General features: G+C 45.9%; 2 protein-coding genes across 4 annotated transcripts in view; one reads left to right on the top strand and one right to left on the bottom strand.

The window, feature by feature from the left end:
* GLB1L (galactosidase beta 1 like) overlaps positions 1–13,704 on the bottom strand; it is a 390,615-nt gene extending 376,911 nt beyond the window's left edge. For 2 of the 3 annotated variants that reach the window (XM_033946520.1, XM_033946519.1), the window contains exon 1: positions 13,568–13,685. The gene's annotated coding sequence lies outside the window, so the exon portion shown is untranslated. Of the gene's footprint in view, positions 1–13,567 lie in introns of all 3 variants that reach the window. The other variant, XM_033946517.1, reaches the window with a different exon arrangement.
* An 85-nt stretch (positions 13,705–13,789) lies between these two features.
* STK16 (serine/threonine kinase 16) overlaps positions 13,790–18,220 on the top strand; it is a 29,615-nt gene continuing 25,184 nt past the window's right edge. The window contains exons 1-2 of the mRNA XM_033946521.1: positions 13,790–13,921; positions 15,393–15,612. Coding sequence (XP_033802412.1) covers positions 13,836–13,921; positions 15,393–15,612 — 306 coding nt within the window. The 5' untranslated portion in view covers positions 13,790–13,835. The remainder of the gene's footprint in view (positions 13,922–15,392; positions 15,613–18,220) is intronic.

Below are 18,220 nucleotides of genomic sequence, written 5' to 3'. Positions count from 1 at the left end.
CCATGGACCTGAGGTAGGAAGAGTAGGCGAAAGCATAGTTAAGGACCCTTGTGGCCATCTGGGAATTCGCGTACAGACGACGGCCGAATTTATCTAGGGTCCGACCCTCTCTCCCCGGGGGGACAGCAGCCGAGACTCTAGAAGGCTGCGAGCGCTTAAGAGCCGACTCTACCAAGAGCGACTGATGGGAGAGTTGCCCCTTGTCAAACCCCTTAGGGGGAAGAGTCCGGTATTTGGATTCCATCTTGGTGGGCACTACCGCCACTGTAAGAGGGGTCTCAAGGTTCCGCAGCAAGGTTTGAAGGAGGACCTTGTTAAGCGGGAGGCGGGGGGATTCCCGCTGAGGGGCAGGAGAATCCTGTTCCTCCAAAAATTCTTTGGTATAGTGTGACCCTGCCGACAGGTCCACCCCCAAAGCCTTTGCCATGTCATGGACAAACTTTGAAAAAGAAGAAGTCCGTGCAGGCGGGGAGGGTGACCGAGACTTCTCAACGGAGCCGAAGGGAGAGGCCTGGCGAGAATACCCGAACTGCCCCCCGGACCCCGAAAGGCACGATCCCGTGACCTCGAAGGAGTCGGGGACACAGTCCGCCGAAGAGACCCCCGTGGGGAACCCCCCGGGGTACGGGGTATGGAGGCCCGTCCCTTCCGCCTCGGTGAGGAGGCACGGGAACTCTCCCGGACCGGGGACCGTAAAAGATCAGGGTTGTCGAGGCGGAGTTCCTCGACACGCAAAGCTCCGGCCTCGGGCGTCGTCGAGCGACGACTCCTCAGAGGCGAGGCTCGAGCCCGCTTGGCCTTTTTAAGGCGGTGCTTCGCCCGAGGCTTGCTCGAGGGCGATGAACCCCGTGAAGACCTCGGGGACGAGGACGAGGAGATCCGGCGTACCCGGCGCTGCTTGTCTCGGGACCGCACACTGACCTCAGGCTGTGTCATCGAGGTCGGGTCCGAGGGAAGCGTCGAGGTTGAGGCCGAGGGAGCTTCGGCCGCTGAAAGGCCGGTGCCCGAGGCCGAGGTCGCCAACTGCGGGGCCGCAGAGACCGAAGTCGAGGCCGAAGCCTGCTGCAAAGTCTCAATGGCCCCGGAGAGCTCCGAGGAAATTAAAGCGCGAAGCAATTCCTGGAAAGCCGGGATCGTGAGACCCGGAGGCAACACCTGGGGACGCTCCGCAGAGGGCGACCTCGGTTTCGAGTATTCCCTCGGGGCTAACCCCTTCGATAGCTTGGGCTGGGCCGAGGTCGACGGTCCCGCCGACGAAGAGCCCGAGGATGGCTTCCTGGTAGATGAAACTGAGGAAGGAAGTGGAGACTTACCCGGGGCTTGCTTCTGCGAGGCAACCTGCTTCGGGGTAGCCGAGGGGTCCGAAGTCGAGGCCGAGGTCGAGGCCGGGGCCGAAGCCGGGGCCGAGCTCGAGGCCTTCCCCATCGGGGCATCGACGGCAAAGAGATCCGCCATACGGGCCTTGCGACGAGTAAGGGCCCGTTTTTGGAAGGTGGCACACTTAGGGCACGATGCTGTCGGGTGATGGGGCCCCAAACACCTCAGGCAGCACCTGTGAGGGTCAGTGATGGACAAAAGCCGATCACACCTACCACACTTCTTAAATCCCGTTACGGGCCGGGACATGGGCCCAAAACAAGGCCGGGAACAAACGAGGTTCCTCGGCCACCGCTACCGGGAGCCCCCGGAGCGCACGGAAAAGTTAGTTTTGTTTTTTTTTTGAAAAAAGGAGAAAACAAAGAAAGAAAACACAAATAACGCAGCGACCGCGTCGAAATTCCACACACAGCCGCAGCGACAGAAGGCAATACGAGCACAAATTATCCACAGGGCTTCTGGCTCCGCGGATGAAAATGAACTGAGGACCACGAGGTGGGGATGCGCCCTCTAGTGGCGAGAAGGCTAGCACATGCGTGGTGCAGTGTGCAAACTTGAAACTTCTAGCAAGTTTGCTTAAAAAGCTGTCCGCGCTGGGGCTCCGTAGATGACGTCACCCATGTGTGAGAATATCATGCCTGCTTGTCCTGGGATAACAAGGTTTTTAGGAGCCCGATTGCCACGTTTTGGACACGATGGAGATGTCATACTTTCTTCACAGTGAGACCACTGAATAACAGTAAACCATGGCATAGAGTAGTAGGGTGAAATCAGACTGAAAAGTAGTTTATTTTTCGGAGTTGTCGCAAGTAGTAAAATGAAGAAGATACCACCTGAGATATGTTTGGAAAGCAACAGGTTGCAGTCAAGGAGTATTCCGAGGCTGCGCTTTTGGTCTTTTGCAGTAATGGTAGTTGAGTCCCAGCTGCTGGTTATGTCTCTATACGACCTAGCATCCTTCTGGCTACAGCCACCACTTTATCGCACTGTTTCATTGCCTTCAGATCCTCAGACACTATCGCCCCAAGGTCCCTCTCACCTCTCAGCACATATGGCTCCCTCGGATTTCTAATTCCCAAGTGCATCACTCTATATTTCTTTGCATTGAATTTTAGTTGCCAAACATTAGACCACTCTTCTAACTTTTGCAGATCTTTTTTCATGTTTTCCGCTCCCTCCGGTGTATCCACTCTGTTACAAATATTGGCATCATTTACAAAAAGGCAAATCAATCCTTCTAACTCTTCAGCAATGTCATTCACAAATATATTGAACAGAATTGGACCAAACACCGACCCTTGTGGCACTCCACTACTCACCTTTCCTTCCTCCAAGTGAATTACATTAACCACCACCCTCTGGCTACTGTCCGTCAACCAGTTTCTAATCCAGTTCACCACCTTAGGTCCTAATTTCAGCATGTCAAGTTCCCGAAAAGCTTTCTACGCAGCAAGTGGGGTATTGCTGGCTAGGTCATTTGTTCCCAGCTTTAGAATTCTTAAATATTCTCTTTAATCCAGCATCCATCCATCTCCCCTCCCCTTTCCCCTGCGGGTCCAGTATCCATGTCTTTTCCTTCCCCCTCCTACACCTATGGGTCCAGCATCCATCCATCGCCCCTCCCCTTTCCCCTGCGGGTCCAGTATCCATGTCTTTTCCTTCCCCCTCCCACACCTATGGGTCCAGCATCCATCCATCGCCCCACCCCTTCACCCTGCAGGTCCAGTATCCATGTCTCTTCCTCCCCCACACACTTTTAGTCCGCCACCCCCCACCATGCAAGTCTGGCATCAGATGAACCCCCTCACCATGTAGAGCCGATATCTTACCTGCGGCTCTCCCAAAGAAGCAGAGGCAGCATTGTAAACAGGCTGTTTGCGGCCATCCCCAGAAGTGCCTTTTCTTTGCCACTTCAGAAGTGACACGGCAGAAAAAAGGCTCTGCTGGGGCTGGAGGAAGGGAGGGGGATGGTCGGGTCAGAAGTCTGAGAGACAATTTGGGGGGCTGTCGGGTCAGGAGCACAGGAGACAATTTTTTTTGCCAGTGGTTTTTTGACGGTTAGTTGAACATGCCAGTTAACTGGTACTCTACTGTATATTCTCTCAGGGTTTCCACAGCTGGCATTTATTTACTTAATTTAAACCCACTTACAATTAAGTGGTTTACAAAAATATCACATATACTGTATAATAAAATAAACAAGACATAAAAAAAGAGTAGAATCTTTTCATTATCAACATTTACCAAAATTCTCTAAATTAAAAACATTTGAATAAATAAATATGTTTTCAAATGTTTCTTAAATTGCTAGAAAGTTGTATAACCCCGGAATGTACTTGGAAGTGCATTCCATAATTGTGGTCCTACAATTCAAAAAGCTACATTAATAGTAATCAACTGTTGTACGTGTCACAAATCAGGAACTATTACTTTCTTTTCACCACCGACCCCTAACGATCTTTTGGAAACATATATTTGTACTACTTGTTTAAAATATGATGGCATCTCATTATACAAACTCTTATAAATCAAACAACAGAAAGAGGAAGCCAGGCAAAAATATCTGGAAAAGTTAAGAGAGGCTGGTCGTGTAGTCAGGAAAGCAAAGATACAAATGTAAGAAAAAAATTAGCTGACACGGTAAAACGGGGAGACAAGATCTTTTTTTAGATAAATTAGTAGTGTTCTCCCTAGCGCCTTTTAGCCAGGCACTCCACCTGGCTGTCATCTTGGTTGCGAATCCTGCTGCCACTGCTGTTCAACGATTTTTTTAAAAACCCTCTCATCAGCTTGGGGATTTCCCAGGTTTATTGAAGGGACATAGAAAGAAGGAAGATGCCATAGGTAAGAGAGAGAGGGCGGACACTGGATGGAAAGGGCAGAGATGGTGGTCAATGGATTGAAAGGGTAGAGAGAGGGCAAAGGCTGGGTGGAAGGGGCAAAGAGAGAGGGCAGATGTTGCATGGAAGGGAGAGAGGACAAACACTGAATAGAAAGAAGAGAGCGAAGAGATGATGATTAAATCAGAAATAACAAAAGGTAGAAATTTTTTTTGTTGCTTTACGTAGAATCAAGTAGCATTGTAACTGTATTGATAAAAGTCTATAAACAGGAAATGGAAATAAGGCAATTTTGGGGGGGACTAAACCCCTTTCCTCAGATCAGGACAGCATAGTGTACTGTCTTGAAGAAAGATTTGGCCTCTGAAAGCTAATTGAAAAATGGATTAGTCCAATAAAATGGTATTTTCTTATTTCTCGTTATTTGTTTTATTGCTATTTGCTCATTTGTAAAGTGGTGATTGTTATGCATCAGTTTTTTAAAATTTACATCTACTGTCTTTATATTTTTCACAGTATTAGGGGACATGTGTCACTGTTTCTGTGGTGTTGCAGAGTCTGGTTTCTTGGCAGTTTAATTTAACTTTTGTCTACATATTTCTATTTTTATTTTGCGATTATTCCATATTGGGCAAGGGTGTTTCTGTGTTCTGTGTGTATGAAAAGGACATGGTTTTCTGTTAGCATCAACTGTACAGGATTAATTGATTAAGTAGGATCTAGCTTGTTTAGTTTTACAATAGAAACATAGAAGCTGACGGCAGAAAAGGGCTACAGCCCATCAAGTCTGCCCACTCTGCTTACCCACCCCCTGTCTATGCCCTAATGACCCAATTTCCTTATCTTGACCCTCGTAGGGATCCCACATGGGTATCCCATTTATTCTTAAAGTCTGGCACGCTGTCTGCCTCGATCACCTGCACTGGAAGCTTGTTCCAATGATCAACCACTCTCTCTGTGAAGAAATACTTTCTGGTGTCGCCATGAAATTTTCCGCCCCTGAGTTTGAGCGGGTGCCCTCTTGTGGCCGAGGGTCCCTTGAGAAAGAAAATATCATCTTCCACTTCGACACGTCCCGTAAGGTACTTAAATGTTTTGATCATGTCTCCCCTCTCCCTACGTTCAAGAGTGTAAAGCTGCAATTTGTTCAGTCTCTCTTCGTACGAGACCCTTGAGCCCCGAGATCATCCTGGTGGCCATCCGTTGAACCGATTCAATTCTGCGCACATCTTTACTGTAATGTGGCCTCCAGAATTTCACACAGTACTCCAGATGAGGTCTCACCATGGCCCTGTACAATGGCACTATGACTTCAGGCTTTCGGCTGACGAAACTTCTATTGATACAACCCAATATCTGCCTTGCCTTAGATGAAGCCTTCTCCACTTGATTGGCAGTTTTCATGTCTGCACTGATGATTACTCCTAAATCTCGTTCTGCTGAAGTCCTAGTTAAAGTTTCTCCGTTCAAGAAGTACGTCCTGCATGGATTTCCGCTTCCGAGGTGCATGACCTTACATTTCTTAGCATTGAAGCCTAGCTGCCAGGTTGAGGACCAACTTTCCAATGTAAGCAGGTCCTGCGCCATATAATTCTGTAAACTGCATTCACTTACTATATTACATAGTTTGGCATCATCGGCGAATAGTGTTATTTTACCTTGAAGCCCTTGAGTCAGATCCCCTATGAATATGTTGAAAAAGAGTGGACCCAGGACCGAGCCCTGCGGCACTCCACTGGTCACCTCCGATGTTTTAGAGAGGGTACCATTAACCACCACCCTCTGAAGTCTGCCACTCAGCCAATCATTGACCCATGCAGTTAGTGTCTCTCCTAACCCCATCGATTCCATCTTGCTTAGCAGCCTGCGGTGTGGGACACTGTCAAAAGCTTTACTGAAGTCCAGGTACACGATGTCCAAAGACTCTCCCAAGTCCAACTTTCTTGTTACCCAGTCAAAGAAGCTGATGAGATTGGATTGGCAGGACCTACCCTTGGTGAATCCATGCTGACTGGGATCCCGAAGATTCCCTTCATTCAAGATCGTGTCCAATTTGCTTTTAATTAGTGTTTCCATGAGTTTGCACACTATTGATGTGAGACTCACCAGTCTATAATTCGCAGCCTCTACCCTGCAACCCTTTTTATGCAGAGGAACGACATTAGCTAATTTCCAGTCCAGGGGAACTTTCCCCTTATTTAGGGAGAGATTGAATAGCTCAGCCAACGGTTTCGCCAGGACATCGCTCAATTCTCTGAGCACTCTTGGGTGCAAATTGTCTGGTCCCATGGCTTTGTTCACCTTGAGTCTTGCCAGTTCACTGTAAACTTCACCTGGTGTGAACTCAAAATTCTGAAACGGGTCTTCTGTGCTTTGTGTTGCCTTCAACTGCGGACCGTGTTGCCTTCAACTGCAGACCGTGTTGCCTTCAATGCGTATGTTGGTGTTCTAGTGCACTGTTCAACTGCCGGTCCGCAGAAAATTCCTGCCGGTCCGCGCAGGGCCACCGAGATTAGATTGGGGCCATCAGCGTCTGGGCTGCAAAGGCGATGGGTGGCATCGGTATCGGGCCCCCCTCCCCCCCGCGACGCAATTCAAGATCGGCAACGGGCCCCCCCCTCCCTGGCACTCAAGATCGGCAATGGGTCTTCTCCCCTCCTGCGATGGCACTCAAGTGCTGTTGATGCCTCTTCCCCAGGCATCAACAGAACATCAGATCGGCAACGCGGTGCTCAGCCCAAAGATTCCCCTCTGACACAGCTTCCTGTTTCTGCCCAAGCAGTTCAAGTCAGAGGGAAGCTTTGGACTGAGCACCGCGTTGCCAATCTGATGTGCTGTTGATGCCCGGGGAAGAGGAGGCCCGTTGCCGAACTTGAGTGATGGGGAGGGGAGGGGAAGCGTTACCGATCTTGAGTGTCATCGCGGGGGGGGGGGGGGGGGCAGCATTGCTCATCTTGTTGACAAAGTCAGAAAGAATGGTGAGAGGGAGAGAGATGGGCCTGTGGTGGATGGAGAGATTGAGAGAAGAGGGCAGATGATGGAAGTGGGGGTAAAGAGAGAGAAGAGGCAGATGATGGAAGTGGGGGGAAAGAGAGAGAAGGGGCAGATGATGGAAGTGGGGAGAAGGGGGAGAGAGAAGAGGGCAGATGAGGGAAGTGGGGAGAAGGGAGAGCAAATGCTGAATGAAAGTGGAGAAAGAGAACACATACTGGATGGAAGGAGGGATAAAGAAAAAGGACATATGCTGGATGGGGGAAGAAGATAGAGTTAGTGAGATAGTGGAGGGGTGAAGGAAAGGGGTGGCATGCTGTGGGTAGACACAGTGAAAAGAGGGAAACTGAGGACTGCATAGTAAGAAAGAATTTAATTTAGATGGAGGCAGAAAATAAAGGAAGACAAGAAAAGAAAAGGAAAGGGAAGAGAGAGAGAGAGATGCCAGAGAACGGGGAAGGAGACAAGACATATCAGATATGAGCGGAGGAAATGAGAGATGCTAAAACCCACGGGGGGAGGGAAAGAGAGATGAAAGGAGAAAGATGCCAGACCATGAGGGAACAGAGGGGAAGATGATGGATGCCAAACAAAAGGGGGGGTCTAGATGAGAGATGGCAGGGGGAGAAAGACAGTGGATGGAGCGGGCAGATGCTAGATTGAAGAGTGAAAAGAAGATGAAAGCAGAAACCAGAGACAACAAAAGGTAGAAAAAATAATTTTATTTCTATTTTGTCATTAGAATATATCATATTTGAAATATATATCCTGCTAGAGACATAACTGGGGACTGCAACGCCCAGCCAGTGCTTCTTTAACTTCCAGCTGGCTTAGGGCTCTCTCTGACCAGGGGACACTCCCCTAACACTACTCCTGTCATGTGTGACTTCAGTGTACTTTTAGCATATTTCTGTGTAGCATTCTGTAATAATTTGGCTTGTTCAGTTTTCTTGATAGTAGAGGGAATATATGTGAAGGGGAGGGGAGACAGGGGTTTTGTTGGTCCTTGCTCTGTATATTTGTATTTATAAAATGACAATTGTACAGAATACTGTTTCTTTTTATACTTTAATAAAATACGTTCAATATAAAATCATAACTTAGGCTTGTGCAGATGGGATCAGATGGTTTACGGGGACCGAGCTTGCGGAGACGGGGCAGAAATGGTTTTTTTAAATTTCAGTCTTAGTAGTTTGCCGGTCCACAAAATAATTCTTTTATTTCTGCCGGTCCACTGGATGTAAGTGTTCTTCTCCCCCCCTCCCCCCCCCCCGGCAGTATAAATAATTAAATTAAAGTTGTATTAACATCAAGCAGCTTTCAAATGACATTATAAGCAAATAAAAATAAAATATTTTTAATACATTGCTAATTATTACCTGCATCTTTACCTAAACTGTTTTGCCCTAGCTCTCACTTGGATCTTTATCTGCTATTTTTTTTATTTTGCTGTAGTGCAATCACACAGGTCTCCTTCAAGGCTCAGTAACACCTCTCCATAAATTATATGGAAGAGGTCTGGAAGTGGGGATCACATCTATTTCATATCCTCAGTGAGACCTCAGGAAGGAACCTAGTGATCAAAACGTTATTAGAGGTGTTGTAAAGCCGTTTCTTGTATGACTGGATGAGCTATACTGATACTACATTTATCTTTTTTTTTTAGTTCTTTAAATTCATGCAGAAATAAATGGCTAGAATGAACCTAATGACTTCATTAACGCATTTCCCTTTTTTAAATCTCTATACCAGACATGTCAAACTCTGGCCCATGGGCCAAATCTGGCCCGGGGTGCATTAAAAGTTGGCCCACCAGACATTTACTTTTTTTGCTTTAATCTGGCCCGCTGGCACAAACTGCTGCTGCTGCTCTGACGTACGGGATTGCGTCTGCCTTCGTCTGGTCTCCTCTTCCTCTTCAAAGCAGCCTGCTGAGGATTGCCGGCCTGCTGTAGCAAACCTCACAGGCCGCTGTCAACCTCGGTAGCACGTTCCCTCTGACGCGATCCCGTAAATCAGAGGAGGAGCAGGACCGCGGCAGAGGGAACGTGCTACCGAGGTCGACGGCAGCCTACGAGGTTCACTACAGCCAGCCAGCAATCCGCAGCAAGCTGCTTTGAAGAGGAGACCAGGAAGCTGGGATGGAGGGAGGAACGGCGCCGCCCAATCAGAAGGTGAGACCGGGAAGAAGAATGGGGAAAAGAACCACGAAGTTAATTTGCCACTAATGAGTATTGATAATAAAGTTTGCAAGAGACTCAAGGGCCAGATCCTGATGCCAAACATTGGTTATGGGAGCAACAAGAAAAACAAACACGTTTGCCATCAGTATTCCACACGTTTCTGGTGCACATCAGGGAGCTCGAGGTGCTCATGATGAGTAACAGGTCCTGTTGCACTGAAATTGCCCACAGTGTTTATTCCAAGAACCACAAGAGCATTGCAGAGAGGACAGCTTGCAATAAAGACCGCAAATCTCAATGCCAAACTTCAGAGTGAAGAGAATGAGTGGATGTTGTAAAGAACACATGCCAGGCTAAGTCCTCCATTGGAACAGATGCCATTAGCAGCAGAGGAGATGGAAGGGAAGGAAGAGGGTGTGGTGGATGAAAGGGGTGGGGAAGAAATAAAACAGGGGTGAGGGAGAGAGATGGTGGACAATGGGATGGAGGGAAGGAACAGAAAGGGCAAGAAGTTGGACACAAGGAATGGTGTGGAGGGGGGATAGAGATACTGAATAGGAGGGTAGTTGGGAAGAGAATGTGAGAGATGGTGAACCCTGGGGTGGGGGGGAAGGAGGGAGAGATGCTGGATAAAAGGGTAGTTGAGAAAAGGAGAGATGGTGGATCTGGGGATTATGGGGTCCATTGCTGCAGCTGTGGGGATGGAGATGAAAAAAAGGAAAGATGCCAGACCTCCAGGGAAGGGAAACGGAAGGGGAGGACAGAGATGGAAGATGGATGGTTAGCACCAAGAACAAAGAAAACGACAAATAGGCAAGAGACCCTGGCAAGTGAGTTATCAGAAGACAACCAGAGCCTGGGACCAACAAAAGGTAGAAAAAATCATTTTATTTTCTGTTTTGTGATTACAATATGTCAGATTTGAAATGTGTATCCTACCAGAGCTGGTGTTAGACAGGCAGCGCTAACTAGAACCTAACATAGAGGAAAAGACTTTTTGATTTATTTTGTTTACACCACAGAGCCAGCGCAGGGTTGGAGACGTTGTAACACTATACAGTACTTCTACTAAGACTAAGCCTTAGTCACTTAGGGGTCCTTTTATTAAGGTACACATTTAGCGCGCGCTATATCGGTTAGCGTACCTTAATAAAAGGACCTCTAAGTATCTTAATTAAAAATTTGGCCCGCGACATAGCTTTTTTTTCAGATTTCGGCCCCTTATGCGACTGAGTTTCACACCCCTACTCTATACCATTTGAAAGAGGGCAAATATCTAATTATTCACTTATCGAATTGGATACTTCTTAAATTTTGAAAAAATATTCTGGCACAAGTGTCAAACCTTAAAAAAAAAGTCATATTGAGCACTGGAAAATAATAATTAACTAATAAAAATAGTACACATTTAATTTTCCCCACCACCAAATTTCCCCATCCCACCCAGCTACTTTTTCATGCCACCTAGCTGGAAAACAATTTCTGGGGAGAACACTGTATTAGTGATAGGAAGAAGTGTAAAAGTGGCATTGTGAGACTCAAAGGTGAAGGGGAGGAATGTGTAGAAGCTGGTAAAGAAAAGGCCGAATTACTTAACAAATATTTCTGTTCTGTGTTTACGGCTGAAGCGCTGGGAGCGGGACCACAGAAGACAAACGTGAATAGGGATGGAGGAGTAATAGACCCTGATCGATTTTTAGAGGGTTGTGTTTGTGAGGAGCTAGCTAAAATAAAGGTAGACAAAGCGATGGGGCTAGATAATGTACTGGTGCTGGTAGCTCCGCTGACTGACCTTTTCCACGAGTCTCTAGAGACAGGAGTGGTACCGGAGGACTGGAGAAGGGCAGATGTGGTCCCTCTCCACAAAAGTGGAAGTAAGGAAGACGTAGGGCATTACAGAAGTCTGACTTCTGTGGTAAGCAAATTATTGGAAACACTTTTAAAACAGAGAATGGTCAAGTTTCTGGAATCCTGTGGATTGTAGTACAGGAGTCAACATGGTTTCACTAGAGGTAGGTCTTGTCAGATAAATTCGATCAATTTCTTTGACTGGGTGACCAGAGAATTGGATTGAGGATGTGCACTAGATGTGATGTATTTAGATTTTAGCAAAGCCTTTCACAGTGTTCCACACAGATGTCTAATAAATAAACTGAGTGCCCTCAGGATGGGTCCCAAAGTGATGGGCTGGGTCAAGAACTGGTTAAGTAGAAGGCGACAGAGGGTAGTGATCAATGCAGGTCGCTCTGAGGAAAGGGATGTTACCAGTAGTGTGCCTCAAGGTTCTGTTCTTGGGCCTGTTTTTTAACATTTTTATAAACAAAATTGCTGAAGGGCTGTCGGGTAAGATTTGCCTTTTTGCGGATGATACCAAAATCTGCAACAGAGTAAACACGACGGATGGTGTGACTAATGTGAAGAAAGACCTGGTGAAGCTTGAAGAATGGTCTTAAATTTGGCAGCTAAAAATTAATGCTAAGAAATGCAAGGTCAAGCATTTGGACTGCAAAATCCCGAAGGAATGGTACAGTTTAGGGGTGAAGAACTTATGTGCACGACAGAAGAGCGGGACTTGGATATGATTATATATGATGGCTCTTAAGATGGCCAAAAAGGATGAAAAGATGACGGCAAAAGCTTGAAGGATGCATAGGAAGAGGCATGGCCAGTAGGAAAAATGTGGTATTGATGCCCTGTATAAGACTCTGGTTCAAATGGATCAATTTTTCACTTCAGGAAACATTACAAAGACTAGGGACACTCAAAGTTACACAGAAGTACTTTTAAAATTAATAGGAGGAAATATTTTTTTCACTCATAAGAACATAAGAATAGCCTTACTGGGTCAGACCAATGGTCCATCAAGTCCAGTAGCCCGTTCTAATGGTGACCAATCCAGGTCACTAGTACCTGGCCAAAACCCAAGGCATAGCAATATTCCATGCTACCAATCCAGTGCAAGCGGTGGCTTCCTCCATGTCTCACGCAATAACAGACTATGGACTTTTCCTCCAGGAAATTGTCCAAACCTTTCTTAAATCTAGCTATGCTGGATCGCATTGCTAGAGGTTGTGGTAAGAGTGGATAGCGTAGCTGGTTTTAAGAAAAGTTGACCATTTCCTGGAAGAAAAGTTCATAGTCTGTTATTGAGAAAGACATGGGGGAAGCCAAATAGTTAATGCAAAATACTACTGTAACTTACTGTGCTAATTAAGGAGGCACTGAAAGAAAAAGGAGAAGGAAGCTGCGGAAAGGAGTTATCTTTCCTGCTCACAAGGCTGGCAAAACGATGGATGTTTGATGCATTTGGGGTTTCGGTGCATAGATCATGCATCCTACTCATCAGATCTTGCTCAATCTGACTATTTTCTTTTTTCAAACCTTAAAACGATTCGGGGGTGATAGCAGTGGTGCAGTATTTCAGTGAACAGACATCAGAATATTTTTGGAAGGGTTACAGTGCCAAGTGTGTTGAACTTAGGGGTGAATATGTAGAATAACTCCTAAGTTTCATTCCCTTCTTGGTTCAGCTGAGAAGTTTTCAGTACCTCCTTGTATTTAAAAAAAAAAGAATTTACGCTAATCAGATCAGTTAACATGGATGTTTAAGCAAATATGTAATAATATTATTGTTTTATTAAATAAGCTATTAAATTGTTATTAAAATAATGATTCTATTTTTTCCAATAAAGCCCAGCAGAAAAGTTGTCCGAATATGAATCAATAAGCTACTAAACTGGAGATAGTTCACCTTGCAATAATTTCATAATTGTTTATCTGTGTATTTCTAATATTACATTATCTATTCCGCCAATGCCTTTTACATCAAAGTTATCAAGAATTACATTAATAGTTTGCAGGAATTGCATAAGTGATGTCATAATGTTAGCAAATCAGTCATTTTTTTTATATCTGAAACGTTATTTTTCAGCTAAGGTTGTAAATATGACGATTATACCAGTAAGAATGAGAGTTTGTGAAGAAATCAAATGCCGGTGAGGTACAGAGCGAGTGAAAATGTGCAAAAGTCAAGAGGAAAGCGTTTGGGGAGAGGGAGCTGGGGGAAGAAACCGTCGACGGCGAGGCCCGAAAACGCCCTAGAGGAAAGGAGGTTCAGGGTCCGAAGAGTTGGGGGAAAAGCACCGCCTTCCTTCTCTGCCCTCGTGGACTAGGTACCTTCGCCGAGAGCCCCTCCTCCATGCTCCGCCGGCGTCAACGGTTAAAGTGCGCAGCTCTCGGCGTCGTGTCGGCCGGGGCCGGAAGTGGAGGCGCCTCGAGCCTTAGCCCCGCCCCCGGCAGCCGCGTCGCAGCGACCACCCGGCGCCCCGTGATGGGAGGGGGGTGAGCTCGAGCCCTCGCTCTCGCGGTAGGTGGGCGCTGAGGGAGCGGGAAGAGGCCAGGGGGCGGCCGAACTCCTCACTCACTGAACGATGCTTCTGGCGCCATGGGACATTCCCTTTGCATCTGTTCTCGGGGGAGTGTCAGCATCGAGAGCAAGCGCTACCTCTTCACCCACAAACTGGCCGAGGGGTGAGTAGTCGGCAACTGTCCCACACACACCCTCGCCTTCCTGACTTCTGCCCTCTTCATAGTAACATAGTAGATGACGGCAGATAAAGACCCGAATAACCTGATTTAATTTGGTTCTATATTGATGCCTTTCAAGTATTTAGACATCTGTATCATATCCCTCCTCTCCTCCAGAGTATACAGATTTAGGTCTTCCAGTCTCTTCTTATACTTATTTTTGTTGCCTTCAAATCTTTTTATATCCTACTCCAACATTGAACACAATATTCCAGGTGGGGCCTCGCCAATGGCCTATACAGGGGCATCAACACCTCCCTTTTTCTGCTCTTACTCCTCTTTCTATACAACCTAGCATCCTTCTGGCTACAGCCACTGCCTTATCATACTCTTTAGAGGCCTTTAGATCAGGGGTGTCAAAGTCCCTCCTCCAGGGCTGCAATCTAGTCGGGTTTTCAGGATTTCCCCCAATGAATATGCATGAAATCTATTAAGATACAATGAAAGCGGTGCATGCAAATAGATCTCATATTCATTGGGGAAATCCTGAAAACCCGACTAGAGTGCGGCCCTCGAGGAGGGACTTTGACACCCCCGCTTTAGATCCTCAGACACAATCACTCCAATTCCCAGGGCAGCTCCTTGTGACTCTGGGCCAGCCACTTAATACTTCAGTGCCCCACATACAAAATAAGTATATGTCTAAAATATGTAAACCATTTTAATTGTACCACACAGAAAAACTGTTATAGCAAGTTCCATCCCCTTTACCCTAACACTGGAAACGGCTTTAGTGATGGCTTTAGAGCTCCAGTCCCTGACCCTGTGCCCTTTTACTGTTCCTGGCCTAATCACCTTTTTGACCATGTATGTGGTGGTTTGACCTTATGTCTGCTGTTGTCCAATGCCCTGTTCTTTCTGTAGTGTGAACTAGATGGTTTTTCCTTTTTGTCAGAGAATGAGGTTACTTTGCATGTTCAGGTACCCAGAAAAGCAATGCAAAAGGAGAAATGCTTTAATTACAAAATATTAAAGTGATAATCTTTATTTCTGCTTAGGATGGGGGTATAAACTAACCCCCCTCTTATGAAGCTGCATTAGGCTTTTTTTTCGACAGCTACGGTGGTAAAAGCTATGACACTCCTAGAATTCCTATGAGCATCAGAGCTAACACTGTCGTGGCCAGCGATAAAAAAAAGCCTAATGCGGCTTCATAAAAGAGGGCCTAAGTGTGTGATACAGTGGTTAGAGCTACAGCCCCATCACCCTGAGATTGTGGGCTCAAATCCCACGCTGCTCCTTGTGACCCTGGGCAAGTCCCATTGCCACAAGTGCATATGGTAGAGTGTGTGCCCACCAGGACAGGTAGGAAAAAATGCTCGAGTACCTGAATGTAAACCACTTAGGCTATAAGTGGTATACAAATATTAAAAATAAATAAATACGTTTATTCTGACTTTCACCTTTTCTCCAGGGGCTTTAGCTATGTGGATTTACTGGAGGGTGTCCATGATGGACGCTTTTATGCTTTAAAACGGATTCTATGCCATGATGAAGAGGATCGTAAGAATGCACTGCATGAGGTAGAGATGCACAAGCTCTTCCAGCACCCTAACATCCTACGACTGGAGGCCCACTGCCTGATGGAGAAAGGACCAAAGTGGGAGGCCTGGCTGCTCCTGCCTTATATGAAGGTAAGAATTGCCTCTGCCTTTCTATTTATTTATTTAATTCAATTTATATCCCATCCTCCCCAACAAACCCAGAACAGGTAACTTACATAACAGTTAACAACAAGGAACAGAAGACTAAGGCAATAGGGTACCATGAGATGCATCTAGTTCAATTGTTCTGGATTAGCAGACACTTGGAGCCTGAAGCATGCACAGGGAGATGCATGAAGTCTGATGCATGCACAGGGAGAGAGTCAATTGAACACCTATTAAGAATACAGTTCTTTGGGAGTAACGGTCTGAATTCTAGCTTGTCCTGAGGAATTAGGTGAAGGGGTGGGTTTTTATTGCTTTCCTAAAGCTCAAAAGTCCATTAAGGCATTTTGTTAGCAGATAGTTGATTCCAATACTTTGGTAAGAAATGAGAGTATGACCTTCGTCTAGCATGTTCTAGTTGGAGGCTTCAACCAGGGTGTATTTGAAGATGTGTTTCCTCCTGGGAGCAGAGGAGTCTGTTTGGGACATAAGGTGGGAGTTTGGGACTTGAATGCAAATACTAAGCCTTTGAAGATGCAGTGTTTGACTATGGGTAGCCAGTGGGCTGATGCTAGTGTTTGGAATACTGAATTGCGGGTGCAAAGGTTCTTCAGTAGTCTGATTGCTGCATTATGTATACGTTGGAGACACTTTATATTTTTTGCTGTCAGTCCATTGAATAATGTGTTGCTGTAGTCCATGCGGGAGAGGACGAAGGCAAAGAGAAGTTGTGAAAAGCCTGGTTCAGATAAATAGTTTCTTCTTTCAGCGTCTCTCCAGACCAGCACAGCTCATCTTGACCAGTAGGTGGAGACTGAATCATAAACTTTTGACTGTAGTACATTCCCCAATACACTCAGTCTGCTCTCAGTCTCCAGCAGGTAGGGGTGGTAAGCTTGTACAGTCTTTCCTGGTTTAGTGTAGGCCTGTTGGATTTTGTTTAGGCCTTCTTGCCCCATCTGGTGCCGGATTGAGCTTGGTGGATCCTTTTGGGGGTCCATCCAACCCCAGGGGTGTCAAGTCCCTCCCCCCATTTCCCCCACCTCCCCAAAATTTTTTTTTTTTTGGTTTGAGGTGCCTCAGCTGTAAGCCTTACCACCGATACTGGTAGCGCATATAGCTTTGAGAGCTATATGGGTCTGTTCCAATTCAATTAAGTTGAATTGGAAAACATCTGTTATTTCAAAGAGCCTATATGGTGGGCCATAAATGTGTTATGCAGGATTGGGTGCAGGATGATCCTCCCAGTTTTTGGCATTGGAGGAATCAACTTCATCGTTTGTTGCTTTTTGAGGTTTGGGAAGCCTGTCGGACCCTGAAATGTGCAAAAAATTTTTTACAGATCTGGGACCCATATCTTCATGCTCTCACTCCTAGAGCGTGTAGTCTGATTCTCAATTATTTATTCCAGGTCAACTTCCTTTGGGGATGGGTGGGGGTTAGGGTTAGGGTTTCTGTTCTATTGTATAAAGATTGAAGGAATGATATTGGACTTGCTATTTCAATGGCATGGAGCTATTAGAGTTCAAGCTCTACGAAACATGATCCAAGATGACGTTTGGTACCTGCTGACTGGAGAGACGCTGTAAGAACTATCAATCGTTTCTGTCGATTTTCCTGCTTGTTTTTCCATGATGCCGAAGAGACGGGGTAGGAGCTCTGCTGCAGCATTGCGGCATTCCAAAAATCCCCCTCTTGCCACCATCGAGCAATTTTTGCAGCATCTTCAGAGGGAGCCTGCGGTGCGGAGTGACGCCGACCCGGAAGTCCATGGGCTAGAAACCACTCTGAGCCCCGACTGAACATACTGACCTGCTTTTTTGTTTTATGGAAATTTCGGACCATCAAAAAATATTTTGATCCAGCATCATTTAGATCACTGGTACAGGCGTTAATTTTGTCTATTTTGGATTATTGCAATATAATCTATTTAGGATCCTATAAGAAAATCTTAAGAAGACTGAGGATAATCCAAAATACAGCTGTCCAATTAATCTTTGGCCTAAAAAAGCATGACCATGTTAGCCCGTACTATCAGCTGTTGCATTGGTTACCTATTGAAGCAAGGGTATTATTTAAATTTGCTTACACTTGCTTTAAATTGGTATCAGGACTTTCTCCAATCTACCTTTCCTCCCATTTTGCACTGTAAAGCCCTATGAGGGAGACTAGGAAGTATCTATTTACTTATCCCAAGTTAAAATCTTGTCGATATAAGACTTTTCTCGATAGGACACTTGCGTTTCAGACAGGCAAATTGCAATCTTAGCTAGGTGAATGCATCCATCAAGCCTTGTCATATTGCTCTTTTCGAAAAATAGTTAAGACCAACTTGTTTGACAAATTCATTACTTAAATTAGGAGCTCTTTTGAGGTTATAATAATGTATTTTTTGTGCAATTGTATTTTCACTGATTATCCAGTTCTTCTTTTATGTAAACCGCCTAGAACTGCTGGTGATGGCGGTATCTTAAATAATAAAATGCTAGCCGCGCATGCGCACTTGCCTCGTGTGTTCCCTGATCCCTTTTCTGTCGGGATGTGGCAAGACAAGTGCGCATGCGCGCTTATTACGTCACTGAGAGCAGCGAAT

The sequence above is a fragment of the Geotrypetes seraphini genome, chromosome 5 (assembly GCF_902459505.1).
Source record: "Geotrypetes seraphini chromosome 5, aGeoSer1.1, whole genome shotgun sequence".
Taxonomy (NCBI): Eukaryota; Metazoa; Chordata; class Amphibia; order Gymnophiona; family Dermophiidae; genus Geotrypetes; species Geotrypetes seraphini.
This window is presented reverse-complemented; position numbering and strand designations above follow the sequence as displayed.